The sequence below is a fragment of the Gallus gallus genome, chromosome Z (assembly GCF_016699485.2).
Source record: "Gallus gallus isolate bGalGal1 chromosome Z, bGalGal1.mat.broiler.GRCg7b, whole genome shotgun sequence".
Taxonomy (NCBI): Eukaryota; Metazoa; Chordata; class Aves; order Galliformes; family Phasianidae; genus Gallus; species Gallus gallus.
The window spans coordinates 44,834-59,941 of NC_052572.1; the positions used below are offsets into that span (position 1 = coordinate 44,834).

Here is a 15,108-nt window from a genome sequence, read left to right on the forward strand (position 1 = left end):
GCATTGCGGCCGAGCGTCCATCCGGGTCTTTGGGTTTGCTTATTGCGCATGCGCGGTGTGTGTAGCGGGCGCATGCGCAGTGCCGCCGAGGCTTTTCGCGCATGCGCAGGGCGCGCAGTTCGAATGCTGCGCATGCGCAGTGCTGTCCGAAGGGGGAAAAGGGGTCGGGGGGGGACTCATTTGGCGACCAAATCCGCCCCGTTGGCGACCGACTTTTTGTCCCCTCGTAGGGCAGAATGGAGGCCGAAGGGTTGGAGGCTCTGAGCCGCCATTTGGCCGCCAAGATCGGGCTCATTAAGCGGCTGCTGCAATTAAGAGGGCTGGGTAGGAGGGCTCTATGGGGTGGGGGGGGGGGGGGTGGGGGGGGGTTTATGCAAATGAGGGGGTGCTTAATTAAGGTGCTCATTAGGGAGGAGGGAGATGCTGGCCGAGGTGGGCATGGAGGTGGCGGTGCTGCATGGGCTGCTGGGCCGGATGGAAGAGGAAGTCAATCAACGGCGGCAATTAGCGGCCGCCCTGCAGGTAAGGCCTCCTCATTAAGGCTAACGAAGGCCGGGCTAATTAAGCCTGGGGTCCCGGCGACGCCTCATTTGCATGGCAGGAGATGCGGAAGAGGGCGGAGAAGGAGAAGTGGGAGGCGGAGAGGCTGCAGCTCGTTAAGAAGGCCGCCAAGGAGGCGCCGCTCGTTAACGACGCCCCGCTAATTAGCGACGAGGAGTTCGAGAGCGTTCCCGGGTGAGGAAGGCGGCAGAGGCTGCACTTCCGGGTTTGCTTCCCTCCTTCCGGGCCTCTTCCTTCCTTCCTTCTGGCCTTAATGAGGGCCTTCGTTAATTGCAATTAGAGGTGGTGGGGGGGGGTATTAATTAGCTGCCGCCGTTGCTCGGTCGGTTTCCGCCTCCGTTTCCTTTCCGTTTCCGTTTCCTCGGCTGTTTCCTGCTCTGCTTCCGCTCCACTTCCGGGTTGGGGGGGGGGGGGAGGGCGTTTCCTGTTCCATTTCCTCCCTATTTCCCTTTGTAGGGTCTTATTTCCTCCCTATTTCCCCCAATAGGACTCTATTTCCTCTCCATTTCCCTTTATAGGACTCTATTTCCTCCCTATTTTCCCATATAGGACTCTATTTCCTCCCTATTTCCTCTTATAGGACTCTATTTCCCCTTATAGGACTCCATTTCCTCTCCATTTCCTGTTATAGGACTCTATTTCCTCCCTATTTCCCTTTGTAGGGTCTTATTTCCTCCCTATTTCCCCTCATAGGACTCTATTTCCCCTTATAGGACTCTATTTCCTCCCTATTTCCCCTTATAGGACTCTATTTCCTCCCTATTTCCCCTTGTAGGACTCTATTTCCCCTTATAGGACTCTATTTCCTCCCTATTTCCCCCGATAGGACACTATTTCCTCTCCATTTCCTGTTATAGGACTCTATTTCCTCTCCATTTCCTGTTATAGGACTCTATTTCCTCCCTAATTCCACTTGCAGGGTCTTATTTCCTCCCTATTTCCCCTTATAGGACTCTATTTCCTCCCTATTTTCCCCTATAGGACTTTATTTCCTCTCCACTTCCTGTTATAGGACTCTCTTTCCTCTCCATTTCCTGTTATAGGACTCTATTTCCTCCCTATTTCCCCTTATAGGACTTTATTTCCTCTCCACTTCCTGTTATAGGACTCTATTTCCTTCTTATTTCCCCTTATAGGACTCTATTTCCTCCCTATTTCCCCTTATAGGACTCTATTTCCTCCCTATTTCCCCCAATAGGACTCTATTTCCTCTCCATTTCCTGTTATAGGACTCTCTTTCCTCTCCATTTCCTGTTATAGGACTCTATTTCCTCCCTATTTCCTCTCATAGGACTCTATTTCCCCTTATAGGACTCTATTTCCTCCCTGTTTTCCTTTGTAGGGTCTTATTTCCTCCCTATTTCCCCCAATAGGACTCTATTTCCTCTCCATTTCCTGTTATAGGACTCTCTTTCCTCTCCATTTCCTGTTATAGGACTCTATTTCCTCCCTATTTCCCCTTATAGGACTCTATTTCCTCCCTATTTCCCCTTATAGGGCTCTATTTCCTCTCCATTTCCCTTTATAGGACTCTATTTCCTCCCTATTTTCCCATATAGGACTCTATTTCCTCCCTATTTCCCCTTATAAGACTCTATTTCCTCCCTATTTCCCTTTATAGGGCTCTATTTCCTCCCTAATTCCACTTGTAGGGTCTTATTTCCTCCCTATTTCCCCTTATAGGACTCTATTTCCGCCCTATTTTCCCCTATAGGACTCTATTTCCTCACCACTTCCTGTTATAGGACTCTCTTTCCTCTCCATTTCCTGTTATAGGACTCTATTTCCTCCCTATTTCCCCTTATAGGACTCTATTTCCTCCCTATTTTCCCATATAGGACTCTATTTCCTCCCTATTTCCCCTTACAGGACTCCATTTCCTCCCCACTTCCCGTCACGGGACTCTCTTTCCTCCCCACTTCCCTCTATAGGGCCTCATTTCCTATCCATTACCCCTCATAGGACCATTTCCTGCTCTATTTCCCCTCTGTTTCCCTACTTCCGCCTCCACTTCCTCCTCTATTTCCTCTTCTATTCCCCCTCCACCCCCCTTTTAACCCCTCTCCACCCCCCATTTCCCCCCCACCCCCACCCCTACCCCCCCCCACCCCCCCCACCCCACTTCCCCCTTCTTCCCCTACTTCCGCCTCCACTTCCTCCTCCACTTCCTCTTCTATTTCCTCCTCTATTTCCTCTTCTATTCCCCCCTCCACCCCCCTTTTAACCCCTCTCCACCCCCCATTTCCCCCCCCACCCCCACCCCTTCCCCCCCCCACCCCACTTCCCCCTTCTTCCCCTACTTCCGCCTCCACTTCCGCCTCCACTTCCTCCTCTATTTCCTCTTCTATCCCCCCTCCACCCCCCTTTTAACCCCCATCCCCCCCATTTCCCCCCCCACCCCCACCCCTACCCCCCCACCCCCCCCACCCCACTTCCCCCTTCTTCCCCTACTTCCGCCTCCACTTCCGCCTCCACTTCCTCTTCTATTTCCTCCTCTATTTCCTCTTCTATTCCCCCCTCCACCCCCCTTTTAACCCCTCTCCACCCCCATTTCCCCCCCCACCCCCACCCCTACCCCCCCACCCCTACTTCCGCCTCCACTTCCGCCTCCACTTCCTCCTCTATTTCCCCTTCTATTCCCCCCTCCACCCCCCTTTTAACCTCTCTCCACCCCCCCACCCCCCCATTTCCCCCCCCACCCCCACCCCTACGCCCCCCACCCCCCCCACCCCACTTCCCCCTTCTTCCCCTACTTCCGCCTCCACTTCCTCCTCCACTTCCTCTTCTATTTCCTCCTCTATTTCCTCTTCTATTCCCCCCTCCACCCCCTTTTAACCTCTCTCCACCCCCCCACCCCCCCATTTCCCCCCCCACCCCCACCCCTACGCCCCCCACCCCCCCCACCCCACTTCCCCCTTCTTCCCCTACTTCCGCCTCCACTTCCTCCTCCACTTCCTCTTCTATTTCCTCCTCTATTTCCTCTTCTATTCCCCCCTCCACCCCCTTTTAACCTCTCTCCACCCCCCCACCCCCCCATTTCCCCCCCCACCCCCCACCCCTTCCCCCCCCCACCCCCCCCACCCCACTTCCCCCTTCTTCCCCTACTTCCGCCTCCACTTCCTCTTCCTCTTCCCCTTCTACCCTCTCTCTACCCCCCTTTTAACCCCTCTCCACACCCCATTAACCCCCCACCCCCCCCACCTCCCTCCCCCTACTTCCGCTACTTCCGCCTCCACTTCCTCTTCTATTTCCTCCTCTATTTCCTCTTCTATTCCCCCCTCCACCCCCCTTTTAACCCCCATCCCCCCCATTTCCCCCCCCTACCCCCCCCCACCCCCCCCCACCCCACTTCCCCCTTCTTCCCCTACTTCCACCTCCACTTCCGCCTCCATTTCCTCCTCTATTTCCTCTTCTATCCCCCCTCCACCCCTCTCTCCACCCCCCATCCCCCCCCATTTCCCCACCCCCCACCTCTCCCCCCCGCCCCCACCCCCCCCACCCCACTTCCCCCTTCTTCCCCTACTTCCGCCTCCACTTCCTCTTCTATTTCCTCTTCTATTTCCTCTTCTATTCCCCCCTCCACCCCCCTCTCCACCCCCCATCCCCCCCCATTTCCCCACCCCTCACCTCTTCGCCCCCCACTCCTTCCGCCCCCCACCCCCCTCACCCCCCTACCCCTACTTCCGCCTCCACTTCCGCCTCCACTTCCTCCTCTATTTCCTCTTCTATTTCCCCCTCTATCCTCCCTCCACCCCCCTTTTAGCCCCTTTCCACCCCCCATTTCCCCACCCCCACCTCTCCCCCACCTCCCCTCCCCCCCCCCCCCCTTCTTCCCCTACTTCCGCCTCCACTTCCTCTTCCTCTTCCTCCCCCCCGGCAGCTACATGAGGGGCCGCCTGACCCTGGCCCAAACCAACGCCGCCCTCCGCGCCCTCCACGCCGCCGCCGCCTCCAAATACCGCCTCCTCCGCCACCCCCCCAAATCCCTCCCCGCCTCTTCCCGCGCCCTTTGCCACCGCTTCCGGGAAGAGGAAACCAAAGAGACCCAAGGTAGGCCTTCCGGCCGGAAGCGGAAGTCGCCCGGGCGCACTTCCTCTTCCGCTTCCCCCCCCTTTCTTCCTTCCTTCCCCCCCCAGGGCTCACCTTCGTGGTGGAGGCCGACCTGAAGGAGTTCACCCAGCTGAAGGTGGACCGAACCTTCCATCGCATCGTTGGCGTCCTCCGCCATTGCCGACGGCTTCGGGAGGTCAGGGGGGCCCGATTGGTTCGTTACGTCCTCCCTTAACGAGCCGAGGCTCATTAGCGGCGCCGCTGGGCCGCCGGTTAATGAGCGGAGCCGTTGCGGGCCTCCGGGGCTTGCTGCTTGCGGGTTAATGGCGGCTGGAGGACTCATGGCGGCTGGAGGACTCGTGGCTGGAGGACTCATGGCGGCCAGAGGGTCCCTCCTCCTTCATTATGTCCCTTCGTTAACGAGCTTTGGCTAATTAGCATACCTACGTATGAATAAATGATTGCTATCGGCTCTTGCGTTGGCGTCTCATTGGTTGGATGGGATTAATGGCGGCTGGAGGACTCATGGCGGCTGGAGGACTCGTGGCTGGAGGACCCATGGCGGCCGGAGGGTCCCTCCCCCTTCGTTATGTCCCTTCGTTAACGAGCTGTGGCTAATTAGAATCTAATTAAAGCATTAAGTAGTTATTATCTGCTCTGGCGTTGGTGTCTCATTGGCTGCTTGCGGATTAATGGCGGCTGGAGGACTCATGGCGGCTGGAGGACTCCTGGCTGGAGGACCAATGGCGGCCAGAGGGTCCCTCCCCCTTTGTTATGTCCCTTTGTTAACGAGCTGTGGCTAATTAGAACCTAATTAAGTCATTAAATGATTCCTATCTGCTCTGGCGTTGGTGTCTCATTGGCTGCTTGCGGATTAATGGCGGCTGGAGGACTCATGGCGGCTGGAGGACTCCTGGCTGGAGGACCAATGGCGGCCAGAGGGTCCCTCCCCCTTCGTTATGTCCCTTCGTTAACGAACTGTGGCTAATTAGAACCTCATTAAAGCATTAAGTAGTTATTATCTGCTCTTGCGTTGGCGTCTCATTGGTTGGATGGGATTAATGGCGGCTGGAGGACTCATGGCGGCTGGAGGACTCGTGGCTGGAGGACCAATGGCGGCCAGAGGGTCCCTCCTCCTTCGTTATGCCCTTCCGTTAACGAGCTTTGGCTAATTAGAACCTAATTAAGTCATTAAATGATTCCTATCTGCTCTTGCGTTGGCGTCTCATTGGTTGGATGGGATTAATGGCGGCTGGAGGACTCATGGCGGCTGGAGGACTCGTGGGTGGAGGACTCATGGCGGCCAGAGGGTCCCTCCTCCTTCATTATGTCCCTTCGTTAACGAGCTGTGGCTAATTAGAACCTCATTAAAGCATTAAGTAGTTACTATCTGCTCTGGCGTTAGCGTCTCATTGGTTGGATGGGATTAATGGCGGCTGGAGGACTCATGGCGGCTGGAGGACTCGTGGCTGGAGGACCAGTGGCGGCCAGAGGGTCCCTCCTCCTTCGTTATGCCCTTCCGTTAACGAGCTTTGGCTAATTAGCATACCTACGTATGAATAAATGATTGCTATCGGCTCTTGCGTTGGCGTCTCATTGGTTGGATGGGATTAATGGCGGCTGGAGGACTCATGGCGGCTGGAGGACTCATGGCTGGAGGACTAATGGTGGCTGGAGGACTCATGGCGGCTGGAGGACTCATGGCTGGAGGACCAATGGCGGCTGGAGGACCAATGGTTGGAGGACCAATTAGGCTGGAGGACTCATGGCTGGAGGACCAATGGCGGCTGGAGGACCAATGGCTGGAGGACCAATTAGGCTGGAGGACCAATGGCGGCTGGAGGACCAATGGCTGGAGGACTCATGGCTGGAGGACTAATGGCGGCTGGAGGACTCATGGCTGGAGGACTAATGGCGGCTGGAGGACCAATTAAGCTGGAGGACCAATTAGGGTGGAGGACTAATTAGGCTGGAGGACTCATGGCTGGAGGACCAATGGCTGGAGGACCAATTAGGCTGGAGGACTCATGGTGGCTGGAGGACTCATGGCTGGAGGACTAATGGCGGCTGGAGGACCAATTAGGCTGGAGGACCAATGGCTGGAGGACTCATGGCTGGAGGACCAATGGCGGCTGGAGGACTAATGGTGGCTGGAGGACCAATTAGGCTGGAGGACTCATGGCTGGAGGACCAATGGCGGCTGGAGGACCAATGGCTGGAGGACCAATTAGGCTGGAGTACCAATGGTGGTTGGAGGACCAATGGCGGCTGGAGGACCAATGGCTGGAGGACCAATTAGGCTGGAGGACCAATTAGGCTGGAGGACTACTGGTGGCTGGAGGACCAATTAGGCTGGAGGACTCATGGCTGGAGGACCAATGGCGGTTGGAGGACCAATTAGGCTGGAGGACCAATTAGGCTGGAGGACTCATGGCTGGAGGACTAATGGCGGCTGGAGGACCAATGGCGGCTGGAGGACCAATGGCTGGAGGACCAATTAGGCTGGAGGACCAATTAGGCTGGAGGACCAATGGCGGTTGGAGGACCAATGGCGGTTGGAGGACCAATAAGTCTGGAGGACCAACTAGGCTGGAGGACTAATGGCAGCTGGAGGACTAATGGCGGCTGGAGGACCAATGGCTGGAGGACTAATGGCGGCTGGAGGACTAATGGCAGCTGGAGGACCAAGGGAGGCTGGAGGACCAAACCCCCTCTAATTACCCCCTCTAATTACCCCTCCCCCCTCTAATTACCCTCTAATTACCTCATCCCCTCTAATTACCCTCTCTAATTATCCCTCCCCCCTCTAATTACCCCCTCTAATTACCCCATCCCCTCTAATTACCCCCTCCAATAACCCCCTCCCCCTCTAATTACTCCAATTACCCCTATATCCTCCAATTACCCCCCTAATTACCTCTATCTCCTGTAATTACCCCCTAATTATCCCCACCCCCTCTAATTACCCCCTCTAATTACCCCTATCCCCCCTAATTACCCCCCTAAATTACCCATATCCCCTCTAATTCCCCCCTCTAATTCCCCTATCCCCTCTAATTCCCCCTCTAATTACCCCCATCCCCTCTAATTACCCCTACCCCTCTAATTACCCCCTCTAATTACCTCCACCCTCTCTAATTACCTCCTTCAACCCCCCCCCCACCCTCCCCCATTCACCCCCATGGCGCCGCCTCCAGCCAATCACGCCGCGCCCTCGCCCTCAAGCCCCGCCCTCTCCCCCCCGCCCCCTCCCTCCGATTGGCTCCCGCCACCGGCGCCGCGCGCTCACTGGCCGCCCCGCCGGCCGGCTCCACCCCGATTGGCCGCCCGCCCGTCAATCGCCCTCCGAAACCCCGCCTCCCGGAAGGGCCCTCCGAGCCGCCGTTCCCGGCCCGCCATTCGGCTGCGGCCGCCGAGGCGGGCGGAGCTCCGGCGGATGCCGCTCTCCACAGCGAAAAAAAAGCCCTTTTAAAGGCCCGAAGCGGTGAGAACGGAACGGGGATGGGGGCGGGGAGAGGCGGAGGATTCAACCGGGACTGTTGGAGCCGTTGGGGGCGGGGAGGGGGGAAAGAGGAAGCATCCATCGCCCATCCCCCATTACCGCCCCATTGGGCCCTATTGGATCCCCATTGGATCCCATTGGGCCCTATTGGACCCTATTAGACCCCATTGGATCCCATAGCAGCCATATAGGATGGCATTGGACCCCATTGGAACCCTATACGACGGCATTGGACCCCATTGCAGTTCTATAGGATGGCATTGGACCCCATTGGATCCCACTGTGAACCCCATTAGACCCTACTGGACCCCATTGGGCCCTATTGGACACTATTGGACCCTATTAGACCCTATTGGACCCTATTGGATCCCATTGGACCCCATTGGATCCCATTGGACCCCATTGGGCCCCATTAGACCCTATTAGACCCCATTGGACCCCATTGGGCCCTATTGGACTCCATTGGACCCTATTGGACCCTATGGGACCCTATTGGATCCCATTGGGCCCTATTGGACCCCATTGGACCCTATTGAGTCCTATTAGACCCCATTGGATCCCATAGCAAGCCCATTGGACCCCATTGCAGCCCTATAGGATGGCATTGGACCCCATTGGATCCCACTGCAAACCCCATTAGACCCTAGTAGACCCTATTGGACCACATTGGGCCCTATTGGACCCCATTGGATCCCATTGGACCCCATTGGACCCCATTGCCACCCCATTGGACCCCATTGAATCCCATTGGACCACATTGGACCCCATTGACTTCCATTGGACCCCATTGGACCCCATTGAATCCCATTGGACCCCATTGCCACCTATTGGACCCCATTGGATCCCATTGGACCCCATTGGACCCTATTAGATCCCATTGGATCCCTTTGGACCCTATTGGACCCCATTGCATCCCATTGGACCCCATTGGGCCCTATTGGACCCTATTAGACCCTATTGGACCCCATTGGACCCCATTGGATCCCATTGGACCCCATTGAATCCCATTGGACCCCATTGGGCCCTATTAGACCCCATTGGACCCTATTGCAACCCTATTGGATCCCATTGGACCCCATTGGTTCCCATTGGACCCCATTGGACCCCATTGGACCCCATTGAGCCTTATTGGACCCTATTAGACCCCATTGGCTCCCATTGGACTGCATTGAATCCCATTGGACCCCATTGGACCCCATTGTGCCCTATTGGACCCCATTGCACCCCATTGAATCCCATTGGACCCCATTGGGCCCCATTGGACCCCATTGAATCCCATTGGACCCTATTGGATCCCATTGGACCCCATTGGACCCCATTGCAACCCCATTGGACCGCATTGAATCCCATTGGACCCCATTGGACCCTATTGGACCCCATTGAGCCTTATTGGACCCTATTGGACCCCATTGCCACCCCATTAGACCCTATTAGACCCCATTGGATCCCACTGGACCCTATTGGACCCCATTGCATCCCATTGGACCCCATTGGGCCCTATTGGACCCTATTAGACCCTATTGGACCCCATTGGACCCCATTGGATCCCATTGGACCCCATTGAATCCCATTGGACCCCATTGGGCCCTATTAGACCCCATTGGACCCTATTAGACCCCATTGGACCCTATTGCAACCCTATTGGATCCCATTGGACCCCATTGGACCCCATTGCCACCCTATTGGACCCCATTGGACCCCATTGAGCCTTATTGGACCCTATTAGACCCCATTGGCTCCCATTGGACTGCATTGAATCCCATTGGACCCCATTGGACCCCATTGTGCCCTATTGGACCCCATTGCACCCCATTGAATCCCATTGGACCCCATTGGGCCCTATTGGACCCCATTGGACCCCATTGGACCCCATTGACTCCCATTGGACCCCATTGAATCCCATTGAATCCCATTGACTCCCATTGGGCCCTATTGGACCCCATTGGACCCCATTGGACCCCATTGACTCCCATTGGACCCCATTGAATCCCATTGGACCCCATTGAATCCCATTGACTCCCATTGGGCCCTATTGGACCCCATTGGACCCCATTGGACCCCATTGGACCCTATTGTACCCCATTGAATCCCATTGGACCCCATTGCCACCTATTGGACCCCATTGAATCCCATTGAATCCCATTGACTCCCATTGGGCCCTATTGGACCCCATTGGACCCCATTGGACCCCATTGGACCCTATTGTACCCCATTGAATCCCATTGGACCCCATTGCCACCTATTGGACCCCATTGAATCCCATTGAATCCCATTGACTCCCATTGGGCCCTATTGGACCCCATTGGACCCCATTGGACCCCACTGCCACCCAATGCGACCCCACAGCCACCCCATTCCCTTTCCGTCCCCCATCGCTGCCCCCAATCCCCCTCCCCCATCGCCCCCTAATTAACCCCAATTAATTAATTAACCCCCCCTCTTCGCTATCTCCCTTCCAGGACCCGAAGGCCCGCTAACGCCATGCTGTCCCGCTTCCGCCTGACCCTACAACGCTGCGTCCACACCAGGGAGAAGGGGAAACCCCTCATGCTCAACCCTCGTACCAACAAGGTGAGTCCCCCGGCCCCTTAATTACCCCTTAATTACCCCTTAATTAGCTCGTTAGCGCCGCTGCTGTGGACCTTGGACCTTGTTATGCTGTAAAAGCCGGAGGATTTAAAGGGAAAGTGCCCTTGGAGGACTTACAGGCGGACTTTGGTCCTCCACTGGGGGTTAAATAGGGGGGATTTAAAGGGAGAGGGCCCTTGGAGGACTTACAGGCGGACTTTGGTCCTCCACGGGGTGGTAAACATGGAGGATTTAAAGGGAGAGGGCCCTTGGAGGACCTACAGGCGGACTTTGGTCCTCCACTGGGGGTTAAATAGGGGGGATTTAAAGGGAAAGTGCTCTTGGAGGACCTACAGGCGGACTTTGGTCCTCCACTGGGGGTTAAACATGGAGGATTTAAAGGGAGAGCGCTCTTGGAGGACCAACAGGCGGACTTTGGTCCTCCACGGGGTGGTAAACATGGAGGATTTAAAGGGAAAGTGCTCTTGGAGGACCTACAGGCGGACTTTGGTCCTCCACTGGGGGTTAAACATGGAGGATTTAAAGGGAAAGTGCTCTTGGAGGACTTACAGGCGGACTTTGGTCCTCCACGGGGTGGTAAACATGGAGGATTTAAAGGGAGAGGGCTCTTGGAGGACCTACAGGCGGACTTTGGTCCTCCACTGGGGGTTAAATAGGGGGGATTTAAAGGGAGAGCGCTCTTGGAGGACCAACTACAGCCACTACAGACCTTGGAGGACCAACAGGCGGACGTTGGTCCTCCACTGGGGGTTAAATAGGGGGGATTTAAAGAGACAGCGCCCTTGGAGGACCAACAGTCCGACCTTGGTCCTCCTGAGCCTGTCAAACCCTTTGGATTTAAAGACACGGCGCCCCTTGGAGGACCAACAGTCAGACCTTAGTCCTCCTAAGGCTGTCAACGCTGCTGGATTTAAAGAGACAGCGCCCCTTGGAGGACCAACAGTCGGACCTCGGTCCCCGTGTCTTCTACCCCTCTAGATTTAAAGAGACAGCGCCCTTGGAGGACCAAACCCCCTTTTAGGCCCCCGAGTCCCCCCCAGCCTGCCCAACCGGCCGCATTTAAAGTGCCAGCGCCCCTTGGAGGACCAACAGTCGGCCCTCGGTCCCCGTGTCTTCTACCCCTCTAGATTTAAAGAGACAGCGCCCTTGGAGGACCAAACCCCCTTTTAGGCCCCCGAGACCCCCCCAGCCTGCCCAACCGGCCGCATTTAAAGACACAGCGCCCCTTGGAGGACCAACAGTCCGACCTTGGTCCTCCTGAGGCTGTGAAACCCTTTGGATTTAAAGAGACAGCGCCCTTGGAGGACCAACAGTCGGACCTCGGTCCCCGTGTCTTCTACCCCTCTAGATTTAAAGAGACAGCGCCCTTGGAGGACCAAACCCCCTTTTAGGCCCCCGAGTCCCCCCCAGCCTGCCCAACCGGCCGCATTTAAAGACACAGCGCCCCTTGGAGGACCAACAGTCGGACCTTGGTCCTCCTAAGGCTGTCAACGCTGCTGGATTTAAAGCGACAGCGCCCCTTGGAGGACCAACAGTCGGACCTCGGTCCCCGTGTCTTCTACCCCTCTAGATTTAAAGAGACAGCGCCCTTGGAGGACCAAACCCCCTTTTAGGCCCCCGAGTCCCCCCCAGCCTGTCCAACCGGCCGCATTTAAAGACACAGCGCCCCTTGGAGGACCAACAGTCGGACCTTGCTCCTCGCGTGTTCTACCCCTCTAGATTTAAAGAGACAGCGCCCTTGGAGGACCAAACCCCCTTTTAGGCCTCCGAGTCCCCCCCAGCCTGCCCAACCGGCCGCATTTAAAGACACAGCGCCCCTTGGAGGACCAACAGTCGGACCTTGGTCCTTGCGTGTTCTACCCCTTTAGACTTAAAGAGACAGCACCCTTGGAGGACCAAACCCCCTTTTAGGCCCCCGAGACCCCCCGAGTCTTCCCAACCGGCCGCATTTAAAGCGCCAGCGCCCCTTGGAGGACCAACAGTCGGACCTTAGTCCTCCTAAGGCTGTCAACGCTGCTGGATTTAAAGAGACAGCGCCCTTGGAGGACCAACAGTCAGACCTTGCTTCTCGCGTGTTCTACCCCTCTAGATTTAAAGAGACAGCGCCCTTGGAGGACCAAACCCCCTTTTAGGCCCCCGAGTCCCCCCCAGCCTGCCCAACCGGCCGCATTTAAAGACACAGCGCCCCTTGGAGGACCAACAGTCGGACCTTAGTCCTCCTAAGGCTGTCAATGCTGCTGGATTTAAAGAGACAGCGCCCCTTGGAGGACCAACAGTCGGACCTTGGTCCTTGCGTGTTCTACCCCTTTAGACTTAAAGAGACAGCACCCTTGGAGGACCAAACCCCCTTTTAGGCCCCCGAGACCCCCCGAGTCTGTTAAACACACCGCATTTAAAGCGCCAACGCCCCTTGGAGGACCAACAGTCGGACCTTAGTCCTCCTAAGGCTGTCAACGCTGCTGGATTTAAAGAGACAGCACCCTTGGAGGACCAACAGTCGGACCTCGGTCCCCGTGTCTTCCAACCCTTCCGATTTAAAGAGACAGCGCCCTTGGAGGACCAAACCCCCTTTTAGGCCCCCGAGTCCCCCCCAGCCTGCCCAACCGGCCGCATTTAAAGACACAGCGCCCCTTGGAGGACCAACAGTCGGACCTTAGTCCTCCTAAGGCTGTCAATGCTGCTGGATTTAAAGAGACAGCGCCCCTTGGAGGACCAACAGTCGGACCTTGGTCCTTGCGTGTTCTACCCCTTTAGACTTAAAGAGACAGCACCCTTGGAGGACCAAACCCCCTTTTAGGCCCCCGAGACCCCCCGAGTCTGTTAAACACACCGCATTTAAAGCGCCAACGCCCCTTGGAGGACCAACAGTCGGACCTTAGTCCTCCTAAGGCTGTCAACGCTGCTGGATTTAAAGAGACAGCACCCTTGGAGGACCAACAGTCGGACCTCGGTCCCCGTGTCTTCCAACCCTTCCGATTTAAAGAGACAGCGCCCTTGGAGGACCAAACCCCCTTTTAGGCCCCCGAGTCCCCCCCAGCCTGCCCAACCGGCCGCATTTAAAGACACAGCGCCCCTTGGAGGACCAACAGTCGGACCTTCGTTTCTTGCAGGGCATGGCTTTCACGTTGTTGGAGCGGCAGATGTTGGGCCTCCAAGGCCTCCTCCCCCCCAAAATCGAGACGCAGGACATCCAAGCCTTACGCTTCCACAAGAACATGGCCAAGATGAGCGACCCCCTCCAGAAGTGAGCGCCGGCCGCCTGTTGTTGGTCCTCCAAAGCCGCCTGCTGGTCCTCCAAAGCCGCCTCGCTTACACCCCGACCGCCCCATCTCGCCCCATATCGCCCCATATCGCCCCATTTTAGGTACATTTACCTCATGGGGATCCAGGAGAGGAACGAGAAGCTCTTCTATCGGGTCCTCCAGGACGACATCGAGAGGCTGCTGCCGGTTGTTTACACGCCAACAGTCGGACTCGCCTGTACCCAATACGGCCACATCTTCCGGCGGCCCAAGTGAGGGATTATGGGGGGGGTTTATGGGGGTTTTATGGGGGGTTTATGGGGTTTTGTGGGGGTTTATGGGGGGTTTGAGGGGTTTGGGGGGGATTTGAAGGGGGTTTGGAGGGTTATGTGGGGATATTGGGGTGTTTGGGGGGGTTATTTGGGGGGTTTATGGGGGTTTATGGGGGATTATGGGGGGTTTTGTGGGGGTTTATGGGGTTTTGTGGGGGTTTATGGGGTTTTGGGGGGGTTTATGGGGGATTTGGGGGGGTTTGAAGGGGTTTGAAGGGGTTTATAGAGGTTTATGGGGGGTTTATGGGGGTTTATGGGGGCTTTATGGGGGGATTATGGGGGATTATGGGGGGTTTATGGGGGATTATGGGGGTTTATGGGGGTTTATGGGGGGTTTATGGGGGATTTGAGGGGTTTATGGGGGGTTTGAGGGGTTTATAGGGGGGTTATGGGGGTTTATGGGGGGTTTATGGGGGTTTATGGGGGATTATGGGGGGTTTAAGGGGTTTGAAGGGGATTTGGGGGGGTTATGGGGGATTATGGGGGGTTTATGGGGGGATTATGGGGGGTTATGGGGGGTATGAAGGGGGTTTGGGGGGGTTTATGGGGGTTATGGGGGGTGTATGGGGGGCTTATGGGGGGTTTATGGGGGGATTATGGGGGATTATGGGGGGTTTATGGGGGATTTGAGGGGTTTATGGGGGGATTATGGGGGTTTTATGGGGGATTATGGGGGTTTATGGGGGGTTTATAGGGGTTTATGGGGGGTTTATGGGGGGATTATGGGGGATTATGGAGGTTTATGGGGGTTTATGGGGGATTTGAGGGGTTTATGGGGGGTTTATGGGGGGATTATAGGGGGATTATGGGGGGTTTATGGGGGTTTATGGGG

General features: G+C 56.3%; 2 protein-coding genes and 1 long non-coding RNA gene across 6 annotated transcripts in view; 2 read left to right on the forward strand and 1 right to left on the reverse strand.

Moving 5' to 3' along the window:
• Nucleotides 1-170: 170 nt before the first annotated feature.
• LOC121108481 (spindle and kinetochore-associated protein 1-like) lies at nt 171-5,083 on the forward strand. The gene is made up of 5 exons (XM_040656189.2): nt 171-324; nt 410-522; nt 602-735; nt 4,442-4,611; nt 4,698-5,083. The coding sequence occupies exons 1-5, from the start codon at nt 237-239 to the stop codon at nt 4,844-4,846; spliced, it is 654 nt and encodes a 217-aa protein (XP_040512123.1). The 5' UTR covers nt 171-236; the 3' UTR covers nt 4,847-5,083.
• Nucleotides 4,528-13,817, reverse strand: LOC124417518. Its single transcript, XR_006932453.1, has 3 exons — nt 12,393-13,817; nt 10,721-12,021; nt 4,528-7,200 (listed from the first exon to the last, which is right to left on the reverse strand). It is a non-coding gene; the product is annotated as an uncharacterized LOC124417518 (long non-coding RNA).
• The window catches only part of LOC107050579 (NAD-dependent malic enzyme, mitochondrial-like), a 41,292-nt gene continuing 34,181 nt past the window's right edge, over nt 7,998-15,108 (forward strand). For 2 of the 4 annotated variants that reach the window (XM_040655661.2, XM_046905720.1), the window contains exons 1-4: nt 7,998-8,104; nt 10,573-10,684; nt 13,813-13,946; nt 14,067-14,216. In XM_040655661.2, coding sequence (XP_040511595.1) covers nt 10,595-10,684; nt 13,813-13,946; nt 14,067-14,216 — 374 coding nt within the window. In that variant the 5' untranslated portion in view covers nt 7,998-8,104; nt 10,573-10,594. The remainder of the gene's footprint in view (nt 8,105-10,572; nt 10,685-13,812; nt 13,947-14,066; nt 14,217-15,108) is intronic. The other 2 variants (XM_040655660.2, XM_046905722.1) reach the window with 2 other exon arrangements.

Excerpts from the sequence above, each read along its gene's own strand:
- LOC121108481 (XM_040656189.2), top strand. The coding sequence starts at position 237 with ATGGAGGCCGAAGGGTTGGAGGCTCTGAGCCGCCATTTGGCCGCCAAG. Across the intron at positions 325-409 it reads GCTGCAATTAAGAGGGCTGG|GGAGGAGGGAGATGCTGGCC; the intron begins GTAGGAGGGCTC and ends GGTGCTCATTAG. Across the intron at positions 523-601 it reads AATTAGCGGCCGCCCTGCAG|GAGATGCGGAAGAGGGCGGA; the intron begins GTAAGGCCTCCT and ends TTTGCATGGCAG.